The sequence below is a fragment of the Excalfactoria chinensis genome, chromosome 8, assembly GCF_039878825.1.
Source record: "Excalfactoria chinensis isolate bCotChi1 chromosome 8, bCotChi1.hap2, whole genome shotgun sequence".
NCBI lineage: Eukaryota > Metazoa > Chordata > Aves > Galliformes > Phasianidae > Excalfactoria > Excalfactoria chinensis.
The window spans coordinates 12,805,589-12,827,673 of NC_092832.1; the positions used below are offsets into that span (position 1 = coordinate 12,805,589).

The following is a 22,085-nucleotide window of genomic DNA, read 5'->3' on the forward strand; positions in this document are numbered from 1 at the left end:
GGATAAAAGGCAGGTACAGGTTGCCTCCCAGGAGGGAACATCTTGTCAGAGGGCACTGTTTTCCAGTGGCTCTGTCCTTACACTTAGGCCCTTGGGGTTTTCCCATTTACACATTTGGCTGCAAATGGCTTTTATTATTATTATTATTATTATTATTTAATAAATTAAAGCAAGTCCTGCAGCTGGATGGTAAACAAAGGCAAGGTAGAAGCCCATGTGAGTGGGAGCCTGGCAAACAAGGGAAATGGGAAGGGGTTCAACATGCAGGTACTTTGGTAGGTGCTGCCAGCCTGGTTCTCCTGTGACAAGAGAATGAGACAGGTCCTGTCTGTGGTGTACTGGATAAAAGACTTCAGTTGCCACCCATGCACACACATATACGTTGGTAGGCAACCAAGATGTTTAGCCCTAGTACTAACATAAGAAAAAAGAAGGAAAGGGGTAATGCCTCTGTCTTTACAGTTCTCAGCTGTGTAGAGGGAGGAATGCAGGCTGTGCTGCCGCTTGCTTCCACTGGGTGGTGAGACAGGACAAGATCTGAGCTTGTGAGCATCTGCTTCCAGCAGGGCTGTCTAAAAGTAAGGAAGGTGATTCATTTTGCCAACTCCCGCTGAGCTAAAAAATGGGAATCCAGCACTAAGAAAAGAGCCAGCTAAAAGCCTTGAGAACAGTAGTTCTTTTGCCCACTGCAGCCATGCAGCCACGTTAGTAACTTTTACACACAGGGAAGGAATGGAGAAAGTCCTCAAAATTCTTATAAAATCTTCCCTGCCAAAAGCTACTTGAAATAACTTTGCATACTATAAGCTTTTACCTTGAAAGACACGGGGCACTGTCAAAGGACATAACACTGTTCCCTTGCTTTCTTTCCTCTTGGTTCCCTTTGGGTGGACATCAACTCTGCTCCTCTTCTTTTACTTGACCTGCAGCATCTACTCTTGCTTCCAAGGCAGATCTCCCCTGCACAGCCTTTCCCAGACCAATAGCTCTGGTGTGCTGATGGACAGTAGAGGACAGAGGAAATTTTGTGTCCCCTACTCTTAACTCCATGAAACCCCCTTCTCAACACTCAGCGCTCCCACATACTTCACTCCACCAATATTTGCTAGTCTCCTTGCAGCAGGGACTCTCAGCAAAGTAGCCACCTTACAGGCAGTTGAAAAGGGAAAAAAGCCTCACCTGTGAACTTAGAGATCACGCAGCATCTGAGCTCCAGATGTAACCTCACATCCAACTCATTCTACCACTATAACTCTCAGGAGAAGGCTGGCTGCAGGATGCCATTGGCTGCAGGATGCCATTGGCTGCTGCTTGTATGCCTGTAATAAAACTCAGTAGTGATCTAGACATGGAAAACTAATTCTGGGAAGCTCTGTAATCTTCTGCTGATGAACATGAGCCTTATATTTACTTCCCTAAGGCTGGTTCTGTTTTTTTTTTCTCATGATGCTGGAATAAGCCCCTGCTTCCCAACCAGAGCAAATATTTGCAGAAATCAGGTGCATTTTTCTTCAAACGTGCAACTTTTCTACAGAGTTGCAGAAAAGGCAAATGGCAGCTAATAGCATCCTCAGTTCCAAGGAATCCTTGTTCCAGCAGGATTTTCTTTAACGTACACAGAGTTGGCAGAAACTTGTAATTTTACCTCCAGGAGCTACAGATTTAAAAGCTCAAAGAAGGACAACATCATTTAAAAATGTGCTTCGGTGTTGCTGATATAATATGGTCGGTCCCATAATAGAATTTACTCTAGGGGAATTGGCAGGGGCTGGCTGGAGCAGGGATGATTCTTGGCAGCTTCAGTACCTGCTCTTCAGATCTGAGACTGGCTCAGACTTCGAGTTGTGCCAAATCCAGGCAGCTGCTGCTGTCCTGGCAGAGCTTCATAACCATACAGACCATCCCAGGATGATCACCAGTCCTCAGTGACCACTTCTCTGGGTGGTTTGGTTTGTTCAGGTTGTAGAAGTACTGAATATGGGTATATCAGCATATAGAGAGGGTGAACAATCTGTAGAGAGCTGTGGGAGGAAGTAGAGGACAAGCACAGGACAGGCTGTGGAAGTGGTGGAACCAGCTAGAAGAACAACGCAAGTGATGGCACAGAGAGAGGGGTAGCTAATAAGGAGTAAAGGCAGTGGGCTGGAGTGAGAAACTACTCTGAACAGTCACCGAGAAACTGCCCAGGTATTCTTATATTTTATTCTTTGCTTTTCTGAGTTGCTTGGGCTGGCCAGAGGTGGGAGTTTCCAGAGTTGAGCAGCCTTCCCCTCCAGGCAAGCTTTATTGTAAACAGTTTTCTGAAAGAAAAGAAAAATAATAACAAAAGCCTTTAAAGTAAATATGTCTAAGGTATTGTATTTTAAACAAATTACTCTCTCTTCTTACTTTGATATCAAAGAGAGTATATACTGAAGTGTAATGAAGTTCTAATTCCCACTTACTCTCCTTCACATCTTGTTTCTGAGCAGATCCAGCTGAGAAAGAAAATGCATTCACTTACAATAAGCATGCCACCTAAAGAAATGAGTGCCACGCCACCTGGGCAAGACCAAATGATCAGCAGTGGAGACAGCAAGAAGACCCTCTGCTACAAACACAAAAGGCACGTGGGATGTGAAGAGACCTGAAACATCATTTCTTTTCTACCCACAAATCAGTGATACTAAACAGACCTTGACTGTAACAGTACTTAAAAGGAAGGTGAAGCCAATTATGGTGACATCTAATATCTAGAGTATATGTAGACCTGGTGTCATATGGCAAAATTAAACAATTTTCTCTCAGAAACAGACCAAGTTCAGCAGTTCTTTCTACCCCAATCTGGAATGAGAGTAATAACCTCCTTGTTTAGCCTCTGACAGCGAGTCTAGACAAGACCCTGGGACAGGCTTAGGAAGAAAGAAGCATGTGCTAAATATGCTAAATGTCCAATTTAGCACATGAATGAGGTATCCTCAAAAAATTGATTCCTACTCTGAGTCCAGGAGAGGTTTCAGATCAGTGATTATCCTGACCTTGCCCTTCTTTAGGTGTTGGTTCTGGGACCACTTCGCTCCTCTTCTCCAGTTCACTCTCTAGCTCCTGGATTCTCTCCAGAGCTTCTTGCAGCTTCTTCTCAAAGTCTTCAGATCTCTGTTCTGCATTCTGAGCACGGATTTCTGTTTCTCTGAAACAAAGAGGCAAAGATAATGCTGAAACCTGAAATCTAGGGAAATGCTGCCAGGATACTTAAAAGAAAGATTTAAAAAGCTGAAACAGTGCAGTGGGATTGAACAACTCTATAATATACAGTTGTGGTTTCAGAAAAGGACACTGTGAAAAGTTCTGTCAGAAATGGGGACTTCATAGCACAGCTATGCAAGCCCTGCAAAGTGAATTCATTTTAAACTCATCATTTGCTAACGAAGTGTTAAAAAGGTCACATCTTCAGCTAACATCACGAAGGGCTTGAGACAATTGGAAGAGAAAGAAACTGAAAACTAAGCCCACAGAGATGGCTAAAGCAAAACCTTATCAGAAAGCAGAACAGATATAAATGAAACACTGCCCTGCTTATCCCTCCAGCGTAGGACCAGTACTCACAGAAGCTGCACTTGCAGATGTTCCAGCAGTGCCAGAGCTTCAAACTCTTTCTGAGAAAAGGGAGTTGATGGCTTGCTGGCAGCCATCTCTCTCTGGTTGGGAAAAACAAAACCTTCCATAAGTGAATGTGAAAACAACAATGCTGCATTTCATCCACAATATTGTTTAGCTGGACATTGCTAATGACCATAAACAGAGACACAACACAGACAAGAGCTCAGTATCAGTAAATCACATAAAAACAGAGGCTAAGTCAAGCATTTTCTTTTGACTGGATCTGATCACATAATGACAGTAAAAACAGACTAAAATCACGTCCTGATTTGGACACAGATATCTCACTGGCACTTTGTCTTGGTTGCATGGCTGCTCATGTATTTGTTGGGTTACAGATGTTGAAGATGGCTACAGCCTGACCAGGAGTGAAGTAACTAACAATCAGTGGCCAGAGGCAGCTCCTCAAATTGTCCAGCAGGCATTAATTTTCTTCATTTGAAGAAAAGAACCAGGACTTTTCTGGAGTCCAATTAAAAGAAGCTTAGGAAGTTTACTATGATTTCCAGAGATTCATTTTTACTAACAAATCTAAGTCCATACAGATACACTTCTAAGTCTCTCACTGTCACTGCACTATCTGCCTGCCTCTAAAGCACTGAGAGTAAGGCACGTTAAACAATACAGCATACTTAAGGAGTAGGACCAACCACTGACAATTTGCTAAAGCTCCACAATTCGTGTACATCTGAGCTGTACTCTGAAGGTCTGACTAGCCATAAAGTGACTGAGGAAGGCAAGCTGTATGATTTCTGAAGAGCAGCTTTACAAACTGATGCCTTTTGCCTGGTCTCCTATTCCAAAGAATACAATCCCAAAGGTAAGTGGAAAAAACAGAGACCCAGGAGGCACAGTTGGCCAAAAGCAACCTGAACTTCTCACAGTTCAGACTACACATATCACCTGTTGCTGGTCCCAAGTTCAAGATACAGGGCAGGAATGCATGAGTCACATGGATAAACTGAGGCAGCAGTAACTAATGCATATTCTGTAGTGGCAAGAAGAGAGGAATGAGAACACCAGCACCTTTCACTGATGCAGCAGGTCCAATACGAACATTAAACAGTGTCTGACAACGGAGTCTAAATAGGCAGCTAAAATCCAACTCCAAATCTCTGCCACGTGCTAAAAACAATAGTGTAGTGGAGATTCCTACCCCCGTAACTGAAATGATGTCTGACTTCAGGGACTTCAGGTGGATGTTCAAGTCTTGTCCTACATATCTGATCATGTCTGCAGTAGCTTCATCACCTTCACTCATATCATCTGTACTAGCACCTGGTTGCTCCTAAGAGACAAAATGAACAGAAAATAGAAGAAACATCACTAGCTCACTGACATTCGGGGCAAGTAAAGGCCACGATTCCCATCACATGCACCAAGCAATAAAAAAATCCCAACTCTGCTGGATATTTCAGCTTCTACAGTTACCTGCATAGGGACAATTTTCTCTTTTACTGTTGGTGTTTCTTTCTCTGCTATTGGTTGCTTTTTGCTGTTGGCATCCTCAGCTTTAAGCCCTTCTTGAGTTGAAGAAATGATAGTGTCCTTAAACTTCAATTGCAATTCCTATAAGGCACCATAATGATTTGGTTAGTACCAAGTCCCTTTTATCCATCCAATAACCCAGGCAAAATGTCTGGTCTCTGACTTCCTCCTGCACACATTTAGACTTGGACTTCATATATTTCATAATCAGGACCCACTGTGGCATATTTGCTTTTTACAGGCTATTGCATAGAGAAAAAGAAAGACAGCACATGGCCTAGAGCAGTGGCAGTATACTGTAGTACTGACATACTAGTCATGAGTATACAGTCACTCATGTTTAAAATCACTCTGCTTGAGGGCTGAATTGAGAGCTGATGCAAATAATTTGTTCATGATAATAAATCTAAAACTATTGCCTTGTCACCTGAATTTAGATTGGTATGTATGACATTACATCAATGCCAGGCCAGCCACCTATAAAACAAGTAATTGTCACAGGCAGTGTCAGACACCTATCCAGTCATGAAAAGAATTAACTGGAAGCTCAGCCTGATTTGGGCAAGCCAACCAAAAGAATTCCACCAAAGTCCACACCAAAGGATGAAGCAAAAGCTAGCAGGCATCATGCTGAACTGTTCTACCAGTGCAGTAATACCTCCTAGCTTCAGTGGAGCTTCGGTTTGGCCTCAGTAATACCCTTACAAGAAGCACAGTGATTTTTAACCAGTTTACAGTCTTCGAAGAATAAAGTTTTAACTGCAGCTTTGAGTACATGGAAGTCTCCATGCTAGAGCTTCCCTCAAATTGAATCATAGCTGCTTCACTTAGAAATTTTAAAGCAGATCTTCATTCAAACGGGTTCAACCTAAAACAGCAAATGCAGTCAATATATACCTCTGATCCAAAGAGGTTTCTCAGTTCTTCTAAATGCAGAAAGGTAACTGGAGTGCCTTTGATCTCTGAAAGGAGAAGGCTACACACATGAATCCAATTACAGCACTCAGTCTGAGGAGACATAACAGAAAAGAAGTGTTATTGATAAATATATATATATATATATATATGTATGTATGTATATCAGTGATCATAATAATTCAGTCAGTTAAATAATCCCATCTTCATCTGTTCCAGGGACATGCATAGACCCTTCCATTCACACCTCACGGAGCAAATGGAAAACATTTCTCCAGGCTTCCAGACATGGTATCCATCGCTGTCTAATCACTCAGTTCCTTCAACAAGCTCCACCTCAGGTCAGAATGTCTCTGTCCCAGCCCATGTTGGGAGAAGTGAAGGAAAATGTGAAGGTTTACTTTTTCACTCGCAAAGCTAGCACAGAACAGAAGAACAAATATCCCAGTCCCTGAAAAGCTTCTTGAATTCCTTGTAAAAATCTGATCTGTTCTGTGTTCAGTGCAGCATTGGGCTTTAGGAAGGGTCTATATCTCAGGTTCCTGAAAAACAGACAAAGCTTGGCTAGACACTGAAGATTACAATGGTAGCAATTACCAGAGAAAGAAAAGTACACGCTATCGTGCTTCTTGCACTGCTTCAAATAAAGATGCCACCATCAACATATATTTTCGGTAAGAGATCGAGTATAGAGTAAAGGAGGCAGAAGGTAGGCAAGCTGACAGCAAAATACTTCAGCCAAGTCTTTATAATGGTATATTGCACCAAACACTTCCAGAAACTCCCAAGCACTGCTCAAATCTCAATTTACATGGCTCTGACCAGCTCTAATATAGAGGTGAAACTACTGCCATTTATATGGAGTAAATCTAGCAGGATATCCTGAAATGGGATAAGGAAAACATTAAACCCAAGTCATGTTCAGTTTTATTCACTTTCCACTTCTGTGGAGTCAGTAGGAAATCTGAGAGATCAGGGTAGTTCACTGGAGTGGTAAGAGTCTTCCTCCTTGAAAATCATCACATTTATTTTTCTCTACCTTTCACAAAGCGAACATGGTCTCATCGAGGTACAGACTTAGACAGCTGGAAACATAGTCGCCTTTTACCTTGAGCTTATTTAGCTCCTCTAGCTCAAAATCAGCTTCTGAATCCTTCCTTGACTGTTTCTTTCGAACGATTGTGCTGACAATCCCACGGCAGCAGCTGCGAAGATGGAGAACGTCACTGATGCTGCAGGAGTGCCCTCAAATGCTCTCTGCCTTACAGTAAGCATCCTGTTGCTGTCAGCAAAATGTATGAGCTATCTCTAAACTCCTGCACTAGAGAGCAATCCTCACCTGCAGCACTCACACAATGACCTCCCAGTCAGCTGTACTGTACTAACCTCATAGAGGAAATGTGAACACAGATGCAGAATTAGGTGCAGGCTTTGCTCCAGGTGACCTGGACTGCAGACTCACTGCCTATACTGCTTTACATCCTCCAGAGGTGATAATGAGAACAGTAGGCAGAGCCCACAGAGTTATACACGCCAGCATGTTTTATAGCAGTACCAGCTATAAAGCAGATACTGCCATTCCCTTTAGATGTGCCTGTCTTACTAGGCTCCCTCCAAATTCCAGTAAGAACCATTTAGAACCCAGGAAAAGCTCTAAGGAAAACCAAACTGATAAGATCTGTTGCCTCAAGGAATCTCTTGGCACACTACGCATTTTTCATTGATATGCCTCCTTTAGACAAAACTGAAAATCTCTGTTCATACCTGGTTATAGAACCAGACAGGTCACACATCTTGACAACCAGCTCTTCTGCTTTTTCCTGTAGTTCCTGAACACTCTGAAGTCTGATCTCCTTAGCCATCTCAAAGTCTGTCTCTTGTTCCTCCGGACATTCACAGGACAAGTGATCCGCAATCATATATCGCAGCAAATTCACCAGCCACAGGGTCAAGTTCCTGTGCAGTTCAGTCACCTGCACAAGACATCAGAGCAAATCTAGACCCCTAATAAATGAACAGTCTTAACAAGTCAACTGAATTCAGTTCATTTCACCTAAGCCAACATTCTACCTAATTCAAGCTGCAAACTGACCCAATAACAAAAGCTTTTACCCTTATTGTTTTTTTCCTCCCATATTCATTCCCATTACCAACAAATATTTTCCTACTGTGGATCTATCTTTCTGCAAGCATTTGTTCATCAACAGGAGCTCTATCAGCTATGTGGCATTCTTGTCCGTATTTCAGCAGCAAACCGAAAATCACACATCGTGCTTGTAAAACATTTACAAGATACCTCACTAACGCAAACACACACACACACAAAACAACAGAGAGCTAGCAGCCAAAACAGTTCTCTGAGCAGGAAATATCAACATCATTCCAGAGGAAAAGCTTGCTAAAGATTAGCAAAACAAAATTCTGTTGATGCACTGCTTAGTGCTCTATTTTTAGTAGTCTTGATACGCTTCGCTGGCTGGAAGACAAAAGCTACAACTCGAAGAAAGACGGTGTTAAAAGAGAAACAAGCGTTCCTCTCAGCTGTGGTCTGTCCAGACAAAAATGAGAGGAAACAGTGAATCCTAAATTCAGTGCTTTACTTGCTTCCACTTACTTCTTCATTAAGACGCATGGCACTCTTCTCAACCTCAGTGTTCATGGACAAAATCCATTGCCGAATCATCTTAAATAAACTGCTAGGTACCACCCTTAAAAAAAAAAAGGGAATCCAGAGACAAAGTGCCATCTGATGCACCACAGCCTGGGATATCCTGTCTCAAAGACACCTTTGTTCCCAGCTCAAGGAAAACAAAGTTTGGCACACCACATGCTGGGGACGTGGCACAAGCGGTTTTATTAACACTGTGGTTGTGGGCAAGCTTGTCATTTGCAAATAATCTCTGACATACACGTTGCGCATGTGCTCTGCATATACTTTATTTCCTGATGATATTAGCCAAAGGCAATAGAGCACAATGAGGAGAAGTATGCCCCCACAAATCTGCCTGTAAATTAGTCACAAATTGTGGGTTATTTCCTTCAAATGTCAAGATCTCCAAACAGGTGGCGTTCTGGGAAAGACAGTGATGTTCCAGCCACCAACTGCCTCGACAGATATTGCCAAATCAAAGCAAATGGCCAAATCACAGCAAACAAAAGGCAGCCACCAATCATTTTATAACACTTGAGCTGATCACAGTTATCCCTCTGCCAGGTTCTTGTGCCAGAGTCCCCACAAAACCACATTTTCCTTTTCTTATGCATGTAGTTTAATGTATAAGGCATAATTAACACCTCTGTCCTTACGGGAAATGCGGTTCCATATCCTTTTCAGCTTTATGCAACTGGCTGGAGCCTATAATGCTCATTAATGCATCCACTTGGGCCAACCATGAAGGAATCATGTGATAAAACATGTGCAGTTCAGTTTCATGCATGCCAGAACCTTGTGTTAGCTTTTGAGCCTTGAATAACCAATCTTCCATGCTTCTCACCAAGTCTGTCAAAAATCTGGCTGTGCCTGGAGGGAAAGAAAATACAAACCTTTAATTACGTTCTTTCAGCCAACAAAAACAAAGCTCGATTCAAAGTCCATTGCCAAGAGGGATGAACAGCCTACGTGAGATCTGGCTATACTTAGTGCTAAGAACAAACTGTTTAGTAAGCACCGAATTAAAAGCAAGTTGAAAGAAAATCTGCTTGATGTGAAGCCGACTTTCCTTCTTGTCTTGGCAGATTTGACTTGTTGCATAAAGAAATGTGATGGCTTAATAGAACTCTTCTATGAAAAGCTCTGTCGTTCTCTTCAAAAGAAATACAATATACATCAATTTGCAAAAATATCTGGATAAGACAGTAAATCACGTGTTCATTCACTCATCTGGCATATGCCAATGGATATTCTTTGACTGCTGTGGTATGGAACTGGTTAACTTCTACTCTGGACCAGTAGTCAAGCAATGAAGCAATGTTGGGATGTTCAGACTGGTAAAAAGGAGAAGTTACCCTCCACAGGTTGGACGGTAACAGAAAACACTGTGGAAGCCCCACAACGAGATAGGTTTGCTTTGGGAAGACTGCCTTTATCTGATAATCGTGATCAAGGCTCCAGCAAAAGAGAAGACCTAACTGGATCTCACTGGAGAGGTCACTCTGGTCCCACCCACCAAGTTCAGAGTCAAAAACCTGATCTTACAAAAAAGGTCTGAATGTGAGAAACCGTCAAGGAAGAGCAAAGGTCTTAAGTGAAACTTCATCAGTTTCAATCTCACACGCCATTGCTGCCTTTGCATCTTTCATCCTTGTTAACGAATACCAAACCTTTTGTATTTCTGTCACGTGGTGCTTGAGATCAGGTAACCCGATCTTAGAGTATAAATATTTCAGGTAAATGAATATCATTGCCTTACAGAACAAAATTACAACCACCACAACATTTTCAATATTTCCTCTCATCTATTTCTTATAGTGACTTTCTTTTTTTCCCACTGTATCTGTAATGTAAAGAGGTGGGATGCCTCGTCTCTTCTCATAGGCCATTAAATGACGGAGCAGGAATGAGTCCAAGCAATTCAAATACAGTGCCTTGTATGGAGGAAGAGAATACCTTTACTGTGATCCAGTTCCCAAAACCTTTTTAAAAATAAGTTAAACCTCCTTTTTCTGGACTTCACCAACAGAAAGAAGCAATTCTGTATCAGATGTCAGCACTGTGCCTCCTAACCCTTTGTTCAGACCTCTAATAAATACAAAGACTTCTGACAACCAGCTGTTAACTTTTTGCCGTGATATCTGGCCAATTGTTTCCCTGCTTCTTTTTCCTTCTTTCACTTTTTAATGAGAACTGCTAAGGGTATTTCAGCTGTCTTTTAGGCTGGACGGACTTACAGTATCTCATCTCCTTTAGCTGAAATATAACATGCAACGTAAGATAATGTAGGAAACAGCAAAGGCTAACGTTATGAAAGACTAACATGACAGAATGAGAAGCAGCTTAGCAAGCACAAGCAGCGGTTCTAGACAGCACATATTCAGTTTAGTCTTCTAAAAGAAAATAAGATGATTAAAGAACACCAGAGGTTAAACAATTCTGAAATCAGAAATGAGTCAAGGCCTAGGAGAGGCAAAGGTTGAAAAGGTTAGTTGCAAATTACCCAACAAATGTTTGTTATCTCGCACAGAACATGATAAGTTTAATCGGCAAGAAAAGCATTTATTTGCATAATTTACTATCAGTATAAATCAATATCTAAATTTAGATAACTTTGTCTTAATGATAAGGTAATAAAAAAGTATTACCCTCCGAAACGGTATTATCAGGTTAATGAACTCTAAAGTGACATTTTGCTTTAAGACTTAAACATCTATTCTTTTACTGTACATTTGCTTTCTTTTCCACACATTATTCACCTAATCACAAACTACACACGCTCTGAACTTAACACAGCTTGTGGCTTATGCCTGATTTGTACTGCAATTGTCTTTCATTATATTGCTTTGCATTTCAGATTCCAGGTATTCTTCTTGTATGCAATTGAGAATCAAGTTTCTCAGAGCTCATACCTTTTGTTTACTAAAATATACATAGGGATCAGACGTTAGCTTTGGAAAAATTCATTGCTGATTATACCAACTTTATTGCCTGCTACTTCCATAACATACCCAAAGAAAGGCTGAACTGCAAGAACGGTTGTTTCTTACCATTATTCCCACTTATCCTTGTATTATATTGCTGATAGAGTTCACGTGCACTTTGGTTTATTTCTTCCAGGGCAGCGTGCTGTGGGAGCAATGCTCCAGTTAAGTCCCGGTGTCGACTCAGCACCGTTTCTCCTAACTTTGTCCAGTGTTCCTGTATCCTGGCAGCACTCCTGAGACTTTCAGTCTTGGCTAGAATTGCCTCCCCTGCATACAGCTGAGTGTCTTCCTTCAGCATCTGAAAGAAAAGCATCAGGCTTACTGCGTCCCCAAAAGCTGGACCACCCCTTGGCTGCAATGGAAAGGTGGTAGAAATCAGGTAAGAGAATGATGAGGAATTCATGAGCATAAAGATGTCATAGTAAGTACAATAAGTGGGAAACTTAATCCACAAGGATGACAACTGTGAATGATTCTACAGATTAATATAATTTATCAGTCACCAGGACTGGCAATCAGTGCTCAAATGTGTGTAAGTCTAACAGTCAGTTAAAGGTTTTTGTGCGTAGATTCTCAGTTGAAGCTTCAGAACAAAAAATGTAACTTGATGTGCTTTCATTCACATTGGTGATGGGCACAGATACTGACAGCAAGTGGTGATTTGCTGAGCATATACCACTCAGTAATATGTCCAGCCTCCAGAAATCTTACGTTTATTAAGAGCTTCATATCTTCTGAGATTTCATCCAATAGCTCTTCTTTCATCTGAAAGGAACTAAGCAGGAAAAAAGAAGGTGTGAGAGCTGAGAGAAAAAAATCCTTTAGTAGTTTATGTAAAACCAAAGTGAAAATATACCGTGTGCATGCCAGGTTTGTGATACAAATGATAACTTGGAATAAAAAACAAAGCCAAAAACACCAAGCCCTACTTAGCTGGTGATTTTTGTTCTCTCACTCAACATAATGCAAACACAACTGTAGTTAAGAGAATTGGTTATTAACATATGAGTGAAGTATGTAAAATGACATCTCTTGTTAGTACATAGGCTGTGTGCATTTCTGCATTTTGCACTTGCATTTGTCCTTCATTTAACACATCATGATGGTATAACAAAAATTCTGCAAAATATATGTTAATAAACAAAAAGACTTTACATTTGGAACCTCGTGTGTCTTACAGTCTCATTTTGTTCCTTTGCTGCTCTATTGAAGCATTAATGCATGTGTCGTGAGTGCTAAAATGAACCAAACTAAACAGAAGAATTCTGTCATGGCAATCACATCTGCAAAAAGAGAACCCCGGCTCCTAGTAGGAGGATAAAATCCTTGCTCTGCTGGAGTCAGCAGCAACCTCACCATGGAATTCAATCACAAACCTACAGCATCGCTTTGGAGCTACCATTATCAATTGTTTGGAGCTACCCAGTTATCAAAATGAACACGTCAATCATAACAGCAGAGCAGTAAGGGACATGAAAACACAGACTGCAACAAATCTCACTACATCTGAGAGTAAGGAATTCTGTGCGTGCTTTGACCTGCTGTCATGGGGCAAAGGCTGGGGGAAATGGCTACTACACCCAGTCCCTCCAGGCCACTCACAAGTTATGGTACTGAAGCCACTTGTTGAGGCTTCTGCACACAATTTGCAGTTTTTCCTTGCTGGATTCCTCCAAATGCTCTATCTCTGCTCCAACGTGACCTAATATTCCTTTGAACTGCTCGGTCTCCTCCTGTAGATCAGCAAGGTCTCTCAGATCCTGCGGTCGTTGAATGGGAAACAAAAAAAATATATAGTGACTATTTTAATCCGAGTTGAAGGAATTCTCCCTTCAGTCTGGGCATTTTGAGATATACGTATATACCAGAGAGCTGGGAAATTTCAGTAATTCCACTGCAAAGCCTCACAACCCCTTTGATGCAGGACTAAGTTGGCTCACATTTCCCAGGTGTTCAAGAAGTGTGCACTTGACTCCCTGCTGCTTGTATGGTACACAGACACCATGCAACTGTATACGTTCAAAGACAAAATGTCACTAACCTGGATCTGTTTGGCTTTTATGGTGATGGAACAAGGAGATGGAGGGATAATACAAAGAAGGAAGAATAGAGGAAAAAGAAAAGCCTTAGGCAGAGGAAAGAGGATATGGAGTTAGGAGAGAGGGAACTGGAAGGACAGCAACCAAATTCAAGTTTTAATGCTTGTTCAAAACTAGATCAAGATCTGAAAGTTCTAGTAATAGCAGAAGTAGTGAATGCTTTACTGAGTATCAGAGGGCTACATACACCACACACACAAACACCTTGAACAGGTACCCATGGCAGACAAGTCCTACCTTTGAACCCAAGAGGATAATGAAATGCTTGAGAACTTTGTCCAGAGCCTTCCCACCAATGTGGAGCCTGCGAACCAATGTGAGCTGGTTTCTTTCTATTATCTGAAAGAAACATTATTTTCACTGTTGTCTTTTGAGAGAAGGGACATATGACAGTAACATGAAGCTCTACCATCAGTGTAACAGAATACAAGCAGGTGAGGCCACTTACCTTAGAAATAAACCTCTTATCCACAAGACAGACCAAGAAGGTAGATCTGCTAATGAACTGAAACTTTATTGAGGAAAAAGTACAAGATCACAAACAAGAAAAACACACAAGCACAGAGTTAACCAAGAATGCTGGTTTGTGAAGCTTAAGGAATCTAGCTACGATATTCCAAGTTATGGGGAAAAAGGAAACTTTTCATCTCCAACTGGAAATATTCATTCTGCAGCTCTTCCTTCCTGCACAGAATCTGGAGGTCTATACTAAAAATGCTGTGTGAATCAGCTGGAACAAACCAAAACGAAACATGAAATGCAACAGTCCTCAGTAAATGAGGGCAAGAGATGTGTTAGTACCCAACTAGATTAAACAGAAACATGCTTTGGGATGAAATTTGCTCTTGGAACAAGTCTGCCTGCTATGATGGTCTATACCTTGCAGCGTATCACTGACTTCCCATACTTGCCTTCAGAGCCAGGTCATATGCAGCTGAGCTCCAAATGTTTCTCTCCCGAGCTACTGCCAGAACCTGGTCTTCCAGCCTTCTCCTCTGTAACTCATATAACTCTCGATACTGTTCCAAAAGGCTAGAAGAAGAAGACAAGGAAGTCTGTCTATGTTGACACCACTGTGTTGATATCCTCATGCTGGGTTTCCAATCAGTATTCTTACAATCAGTATTCTTACAAATCTCTGTTTTATTCATGACACAAGATTTCTGTAAGTGAATCCCGAACACTCACAAATCTGATACCAACCACCTCAGTGCTTAGTTTTTTAGGTATCTGAAGATGTCTACAGCCCCCCTTACTTCTTCCCAGCCAGGAGAATGATACCAGCATACAGCAGAGATCTCCCAACCTTCACTTTGAAAGCAGCTTACTTTGCATTTGCCTCTGCCTCTCGCATGGCTGCAGCTATCTCCTCTTGAGCTTTTTCTGCTTCTTTGGTCACCTTGCAGTCATGTTCTCGTACCTCATATAACTCACTGAAACAGCAAGAAACAGCCCAAATAAACTTAGCCCAGCCCAAAGGTCTCTGCCAAACACAGACTGGTCTCACCACACACACAAGCATGTCACTACAGAGTTGAAAAGCATTTTGAAGAACTCCTTTTCCCGTGCACACAGATTGCTCTGGCAATCCCCTTCTGTGCAAAGTGCTAAGGAAAGCAGGTGGTTTAACCCTCATTCTGTGCTTCCATGCTGCACAGCTGGCAGTGATAAGGTAGACTAATGACGTGAGGAGGCTCAAGTGTGGTCCCTGTAGCTCTGGCTCAAATTAGAAAAATGATTTCCTGCTCCTATGTAAGGAAGATTAGAAAACTGAACAGAACCAATATGCTAAGCTTAGTGCACTGAGATAACGTTTTAGGATCAGGAAGGGTTCAGACCTGACCAGATGCGCAACGCACTCCTTAAAATAGAGTAGTACTTCTGTAATATGTCTGTCAATCAGTCGCTGAGTCATCATTTTTTTGTAGAGTGCCTTCATCTGCTGAGGAACACGTTCCAGGAGATCCACATACCTCTGTCTGCAGTAAAACAAGTAAAAGTAGAAACTTTCCTAGAAGTGAAGATTTTAAAATCATCCCTTTCGCTGCACAGGAGTGTATCTAAAAGGCAACCTTCTTTTTGGACTTGGGATTTTAAAGCTCTGGAATAATGCAATTGCTACAAATAATGGTAATCTGTAATGTGAGGTGAAAAAGAGCACAGGAACCCCGGCTGTGAGAGCAGTTCCAGCTATTCCACACGTGAAAGCTTCCATTAAATGTCACGTCCATAAGGAGCCTGCATTGTCAAGTGCTGTGACAGTGCTACTGCAGCAGGATGCGAGCTCCTGGTTACATAACAGAGGTTCATTAGCACTGGTTGTTAACTAGGCAGGGCAATCCTATTTCACTTCCAGCATCAGACCCCATGCCAATGACACTGACAGGCTAGCTTTGTTGGGTGGTGACATTAAGAAAGATCTGCAATAGCTAATGCTGCTCCTGAGAGGATACTGCCATAAATCAAGGGCGGGATTGAGGGTGCTTGGCAAATGATGACCTGAGCTTAGAAAGCAGCTGTCCTCTCTCCATGCAGTCCACGCTGACCTGCCGAATCAGCTCATGGAAAACTATGTTGTAAATGTTCTGCTCCGCCTTCATCAGCTCCAGCATGTTGTGCAGCTGGCAAAACAGACGAGACAAACACCAGCCTTGCAGAGGCTGGCAAATCTACTTCATCATCAACTGAGATTGGCACAGACCACTACATTCTTCTGAATCTAATTTCCCTCTTGAAGAGGTAACAGGGAAGAGAAAGCGCCATCCTGCACACATTCACAGCTTCTATTTCAGATTTGTTGTGCTCTGTCCTCCCTTTAACATCTGTGGGAGCTTTTCTGCTCATTCCAGCAGGAGTTCCTATTGAAGCAGTGCTATACATTTTCCAGAACTCCTACTTTGTCCATTTAAACCTTCCCCGTTACTGGGTGAGAATAATAGAAAATAAGCCCAAGCAAAGTATGGAGGGTTTTTTTTGACACGTTTTGGTAAATGAAAGTTTCCAAAGATCCATTTTTAAACACAGCAGCCTGTCTGCTAATGAGGAGATGAGATGAGATAGCTGCTGCTTTACTTCCTCCGTAGCAGTGTCAGATGTGCCCCTTTCTAGCATTTTTGCATCTGCTTCTTATCCAAGCATCATATAGAGGCAACCAGAAGCTCAAGAGGGCAATCTCTCACTTATAACAGCACCCACAGACAGATGGCTTGGGCAAAAAGTAGCTGCTCGGAAGCATCTCAAGCACAATGGAGATAAACACAAGGGAAAATGATATTATTTTTCTGGGTGTGAGTGAGTTATCCACCTGTGAAGGCCCTGTTACTGCAATCAGCTCATCTACTCCAGCTTTTTCCAACATGCTGTCCATTGCCTCCATCAGTTGTATGACCTCTAACCTCCCAGCAGGTTTCCTGCCAGACCAGAAAGAGACACATCATTATTCTATATGGTATATTATGATATTTTCCCACAAAATGGAATTCCAACTGTTGTGTGTTGTCTTTTTGTTGGTTTTTTTTTCCCCCCAGTAGTAACTTGATTCAGGGTACATACATGGATGGGAACAGACGCAGTCTCTTCTCACTGTCTTCAAGCAGAGTTGTATATTTACTAAGAAAAATAACATATAGAAAGTGGATTACAGAACACTCATTATAAAACACTAGCTAAGGAATTCTGTGCTCTAATTCAATCTTTATATCCCACATAGGAGGTGATCACAATAAGACAGGGAAAGAACTGTGGGGTTGTTCTCAGTGGGAGCAACCAGAGCCTAAAGTGAGAATCGAACCTCCTGCAGCTGTTTGTCCAGCTGACACACCAACAGGAGCTCCTCCTTGCCACCACTGCCATAAGACTTGTGGGAACACTGAAGGTACCCAGAAGCCTTTTGGAGTAAAGCTTCGTAAATGAAATTCTAAACTTACAGCCCGTAAAACTGAAGATCACAAGCAAACAAACCAACCAACCCAGACCAGAATGGTCAGCTCTGAGATGTTAGCAGTATGAGCTTCAGTGAGAAGAACTGACTACAAAAAGCAATTCTAGAAGGCAGGTAGAAAAACAAGACTCATTAAAACCACTTAACAAATATAAGTGGCGAACTTCCAAAAGTCTCCTCAAGAGATCAAAAGAGACTTAAAGAGACTTCAGCTTGTACATTCATGTTCAAATACAGGAAGATTTAGTAGTAATAGCCTACAGGAAATCCTCCTTTGCCCCCTTCCTAAAGCAGTAAAGGCAAAGCAAAGGGGGCTCATGTTGCTCTGGTGGGCTGAATGCAGCCTTACCATAACAGTGGGATCTGTAAAACCACATTTCGTTTCTTTATTGATTTTTTTACTCTCCTCAATTGAAAGCAGTTTGTTTTTCCAGCATTCTCAGTCTATTAGCATTTCACCCCTCTGTTCTGAATGGCGGAAGCTCTACAGCTTGAGGACAAATCCTGGTCAATCAGAAAGCACTTACTCATCAAAGTATTTCAAGGGCAAAACTCCCTGTTTTCTCACTATGTGGAATTCCTCAGGAACCAGACTATCTGCTAGGGTTTCTTGCTAGGGATAGAAAAGAGAGCAGTTAAACATCAGCATAGAAGATGACATGCAGATTCCCAGTTCCTCGCCAGAGATGGCACAGTTTTGGCAACGTGGAGAGCAAAGCTCACAGGGTGTCTTTCCATGGTGCTTTTCTCTTTCCCACTCTGTGTCATTAGAGCATGACAGAAACAATTCACATTTGGAAGAAGATGAAAAGAATGAATGCTGAACAGTGGCAGGGAGCTGGGAGGCTGTGAACTGAAGGGAGAACCGATGGCTTTTAGGATTGGGTAAAAAAGTAACATCACTTTTGGCTCAGAAATCAAGCAAAGCCGCAACCCATGGCAACACTGGGGGTGTACGTGATGAATTCCCTTCTCCCACTTAATGATTTACACAGAGAAATAAATGAGGAGCAGCACTCACAGGAGTACTTGAGGCTGTAGCACTGCTTTGTTCCTGAGGACTCCGAGAAAAAGAGCTTTTGAGACCCACTGTTTTCTTTTCTTCTTGGATCACAACATCACACAAGTAAGAGACATCCCTGAAACAAAGGAGAAGAGCCATACGCTGATTCAGAACACAGGCAATCTACCTTTCTCTTGCTACTGGCTTCTTCTGGGCCAAAAAAGACTGATAAGATAATGTTTGCTTGGCAGCTTAATCTCACATTGCCTGTCTCTGGCCAAAAACCTGTTTTTTCATGCCTGCTGTCAATGCTTTGTCACATACATGCCCAACATCTGATAAAAACACTAGAGGAGCAAAGCATCTTTCAATTCCTAGTGCTATTTAAGTAATGCTTATTTACAAAGAAGAGTAAAGCTATTCCCTGCTAAGTCCATTAAAGCCAGAAGAGCTTCTTTTCTTAATCCTGGCTCAGAGTATGCCAGTGAGCCTGGGATCCACTGGAAGAATGCTTCCAAGGAGAGATCATTTAGCAACTCTTTTTATTCATTATTCCTGAAACATCTTTCCCTTGAACTTCACCCAAATCAGCTCAGCTGGGATAGCTGGTTCGTTCATCCAGCCTCATTAGGCAGCACAGACTCTCACCACTAGAAAAACCGATGGCAAGACCTATCTGCATTTGTAGTACTAATGTCTTTCCATCGCAGTCAACTCCTTATCCCTTCTTTGCTTACCTTCCAGCGCCTGTCAAACTGACAGGGTGGTCTGTCAGGTGTCTGAACTTGCTCCGACGATTAGGATAATGCCAAAGCCGATCTGGGCTTTGCAGGCAGCCCTGCAGACAAAGCACACGTGGCTGTCACTTCTTAGCCAGAAATGTGCCAAGAAGTGGGAGAGGTCAGAACAACTCCATGTAATTATTTCTGCCTTAGGGCTAAAGAAACCAGCGTGGACAAAACAGTCACTGCAAGGGCTTCACAGCAACATGTGGGTGCGAGCATGTTTACCATTCTGCAGGCATTGTAAGGCCGTGCTTTGGATCCGTATCAAATGACATGATCAGAAAAGTGATGTAACACAAGATTAGTTTATCTAACGAGGTTGGCACCCTTCTCTTTCACCAACAGAATGAAGTCGTGCCCCTAAGAGAGAGTCAGTCCTGGACAACAAAAAGCAGAAGATGGAAGCACTCACCCTGAAGCCCTCTATGCTCTTTGTTTTTCGTTGGCACTGTAAGTAGTCTGGGCTGCCAACAGAACTGCTAGCACAGGTCAGGGATCGGCAAATCTCTTCTGGAACAAAACTGTACTCCAAGGAGGGAGAAACAGGCCTGATGTGGTCCAGCATCCTCAATGTGCCCCTTAACGAAGGAATCTCTGGAAAGCAACATATTGGAACTCATTTATTCTGCTGATAAAACAGAGGGCTAAGAAGAACTGTGAGATGTTGCCCACTCCTTTATCCCAAAGCAGGAACAGCTCTCTCAAACAAAGGCAGCTAATCCCATTTTTAGCAGCTGCTGAATCTTTGGTGAAGCTTAAAACAAGCTACCTTCAAACTGTGAGGGACAGTGGCACTAAATGCACAGCCGTGTCAAGCTGTCAGATACACACACACCAAGGGATGCTGCCAGCAGCTAAAGTTATTTACATAAATCCATTGCCCTTCTAGAGGATTTCTACAGAAACATTAACACCCTGAAATACCAGCAATTGCCCAAACAAAGGCAAAGCTTCAGACTCCCCCAGAAAAGCATTCCGTTGTGAAAGGGAACCCTAAAGGACACCATCCTCTGCCCAGTCTCCTACCCCAGCCCTACCTGAACGGTCCTTGCTGACAGATCCCATGCACAAGGAATCGCTCATTTTCCTTCCATCTGCCTTTGGTGGCATTCCATTGGTGGGCATGGTGAAGAGATGCTTGGGGTTTTTTATGCTTCACCAAGGATGCTTTCAATAATGAACAACCTAGAAAGAGTCAAATCCACCTTTGTACTTCACAGGGTTTGGGTTGTGTGTTTTTTGTGATATTATTTATCAGGGAAAAAAAAGCACTTGCCACTAGGCAGCTCAGTTAGGAAGAAGCACCTGATGCTTTAATTCCAGGCAGGAATACCCAACAAGAAGCTTTTAAATGGCTCTACATAGGGTGACACTCAAAGGACCGTCCTACTCATTATCTACTTATAAAGACACATCTCAAAACTAATGCAGCATCAACTTGATTCATAGATATAGAAAAGTCACAGACATTTCAATCAAACATAACTTGTGCAATTCATTAACATTTGGCACCACAAAACAATGGCTCGCTGCACTTAATGAGACCACCAGAAGAGTTCTGTTCACCAAGTGCTACACCCACTACAAGAGGGCTTTGATTTCATCATTTGCAAATGGGGGTAAGAACTAACAACTGCTACTTTCACACATCTAACAACTCAACCAGAGACTTAATTGTAACTGAACTCCTCCATTAGTATTACTGCTTTTCCTTCTTGCTTGCTAATGGAAAAGATCTTATTTCCGTTAGTTTCATAACCCCCAGGGACCCTCATGTGAAGCCGGCCCTTGCCAAGACACGTTGTTCTTTATAAATACTCTCTGACCTCCTTATCAGCTGTATCCTTTTGGACCGTGGTTTCCAGTTAGGTTAACAGCATTCCTTTGACTGCAATGCATTCACCTACACTGTGAATATATGTCCCACTCTCCACTCCTCTTTAAAAACCAGTGCTTGGCAGTACACTGTATTCTCACCACAAAGGATGGGAAGATTGATTAATGGTGCTGTTCCGTCACTGCTACAGCTTAGGGACATAGAAAAGACTTGACTTCGAGCATGTGGTGCACAGCTGGAAAAAAGCACATACAGTTCCTGGCACACAAACTCTTCCCAGGCCCAAAGCAAAGGCAGGAATCACCAAGACGATGTACATTTTGGCAGCTGTTCTGATTTAACATGGGCTGAGCTGGGAGAGGCTAGAAACTCTAGTCTGTTCCAAGAGCTGTGCTCCTCTGCAGCTCTTCCTCAGCTCCAAGAACATCCTCTCCTCTAGCAGAGGACTGGATAGAGGCTGTGCTAGGAGTTCTGTGGAGCTGGGCACACTTTCAAGCCACCCCACTGCCATCACCTTGCAGTCCCTGCTGCAGACCAGCAGCTCCCAAACCTCCCAAGTATTCCAGCTCCCACACTGCACAGGGAGCAGCAGAGCCCCCCCATACCTGCTAGCTATTACCAGCCAGGCAGCTCCTCACTGACTCCATCACTATGGAAACAGAGCACTGCCAGCCCCGCATTCTGGAAGCCTCTCACAGCAGCTCCCCCCACAAGAACAACCCCACACATCTTACCCTGCCCC

General features: G+C 42.5%; 1 protein-coding gene across 1 annotated transcript; it reads right to left on the reverse strand.

The window, feature by feature from the left end:
• Positions 1-3,000: 3,000 nt before the first annotated feature.
• AXDND1 (axonemal dynein light chain domain containing 1) lies at positions 3,001-20,631 on the reverse strand. The gene is given in 26 exon segments (XM_072343383.1): positions 3,001-3,169; positions 3,586-3,677; positions 4,796-4,924; positions 5,071-5,208; positions 5,240-5,246; positions 5,888-6,135; positions 7,151-7,247; positions 7,807-8,015; positions 8,657-8,750; positions 9,349-9,562; positions 11,743-11,977; positions 12,391-12,444; positions 12,614-12,629; positions 13,282-13,439; positions 14,016-14,117; positions 14,690-14,810; positions 15,107-15,211; positions 15,617-15,757; positions 16,278-16,399; positions 17,083-17,188; positions 17,331-17,387; positions 18,246-18,331; positions 18,740-18,857; positions 19,459-19,559; positions 19,919-20,100; positions 20,544-20,631. Coding segments are annotated over 26 exon segments (3,189 nt in total).
• Positions 20,632-22,085: the final 1,454 nt, after the last annotated feature.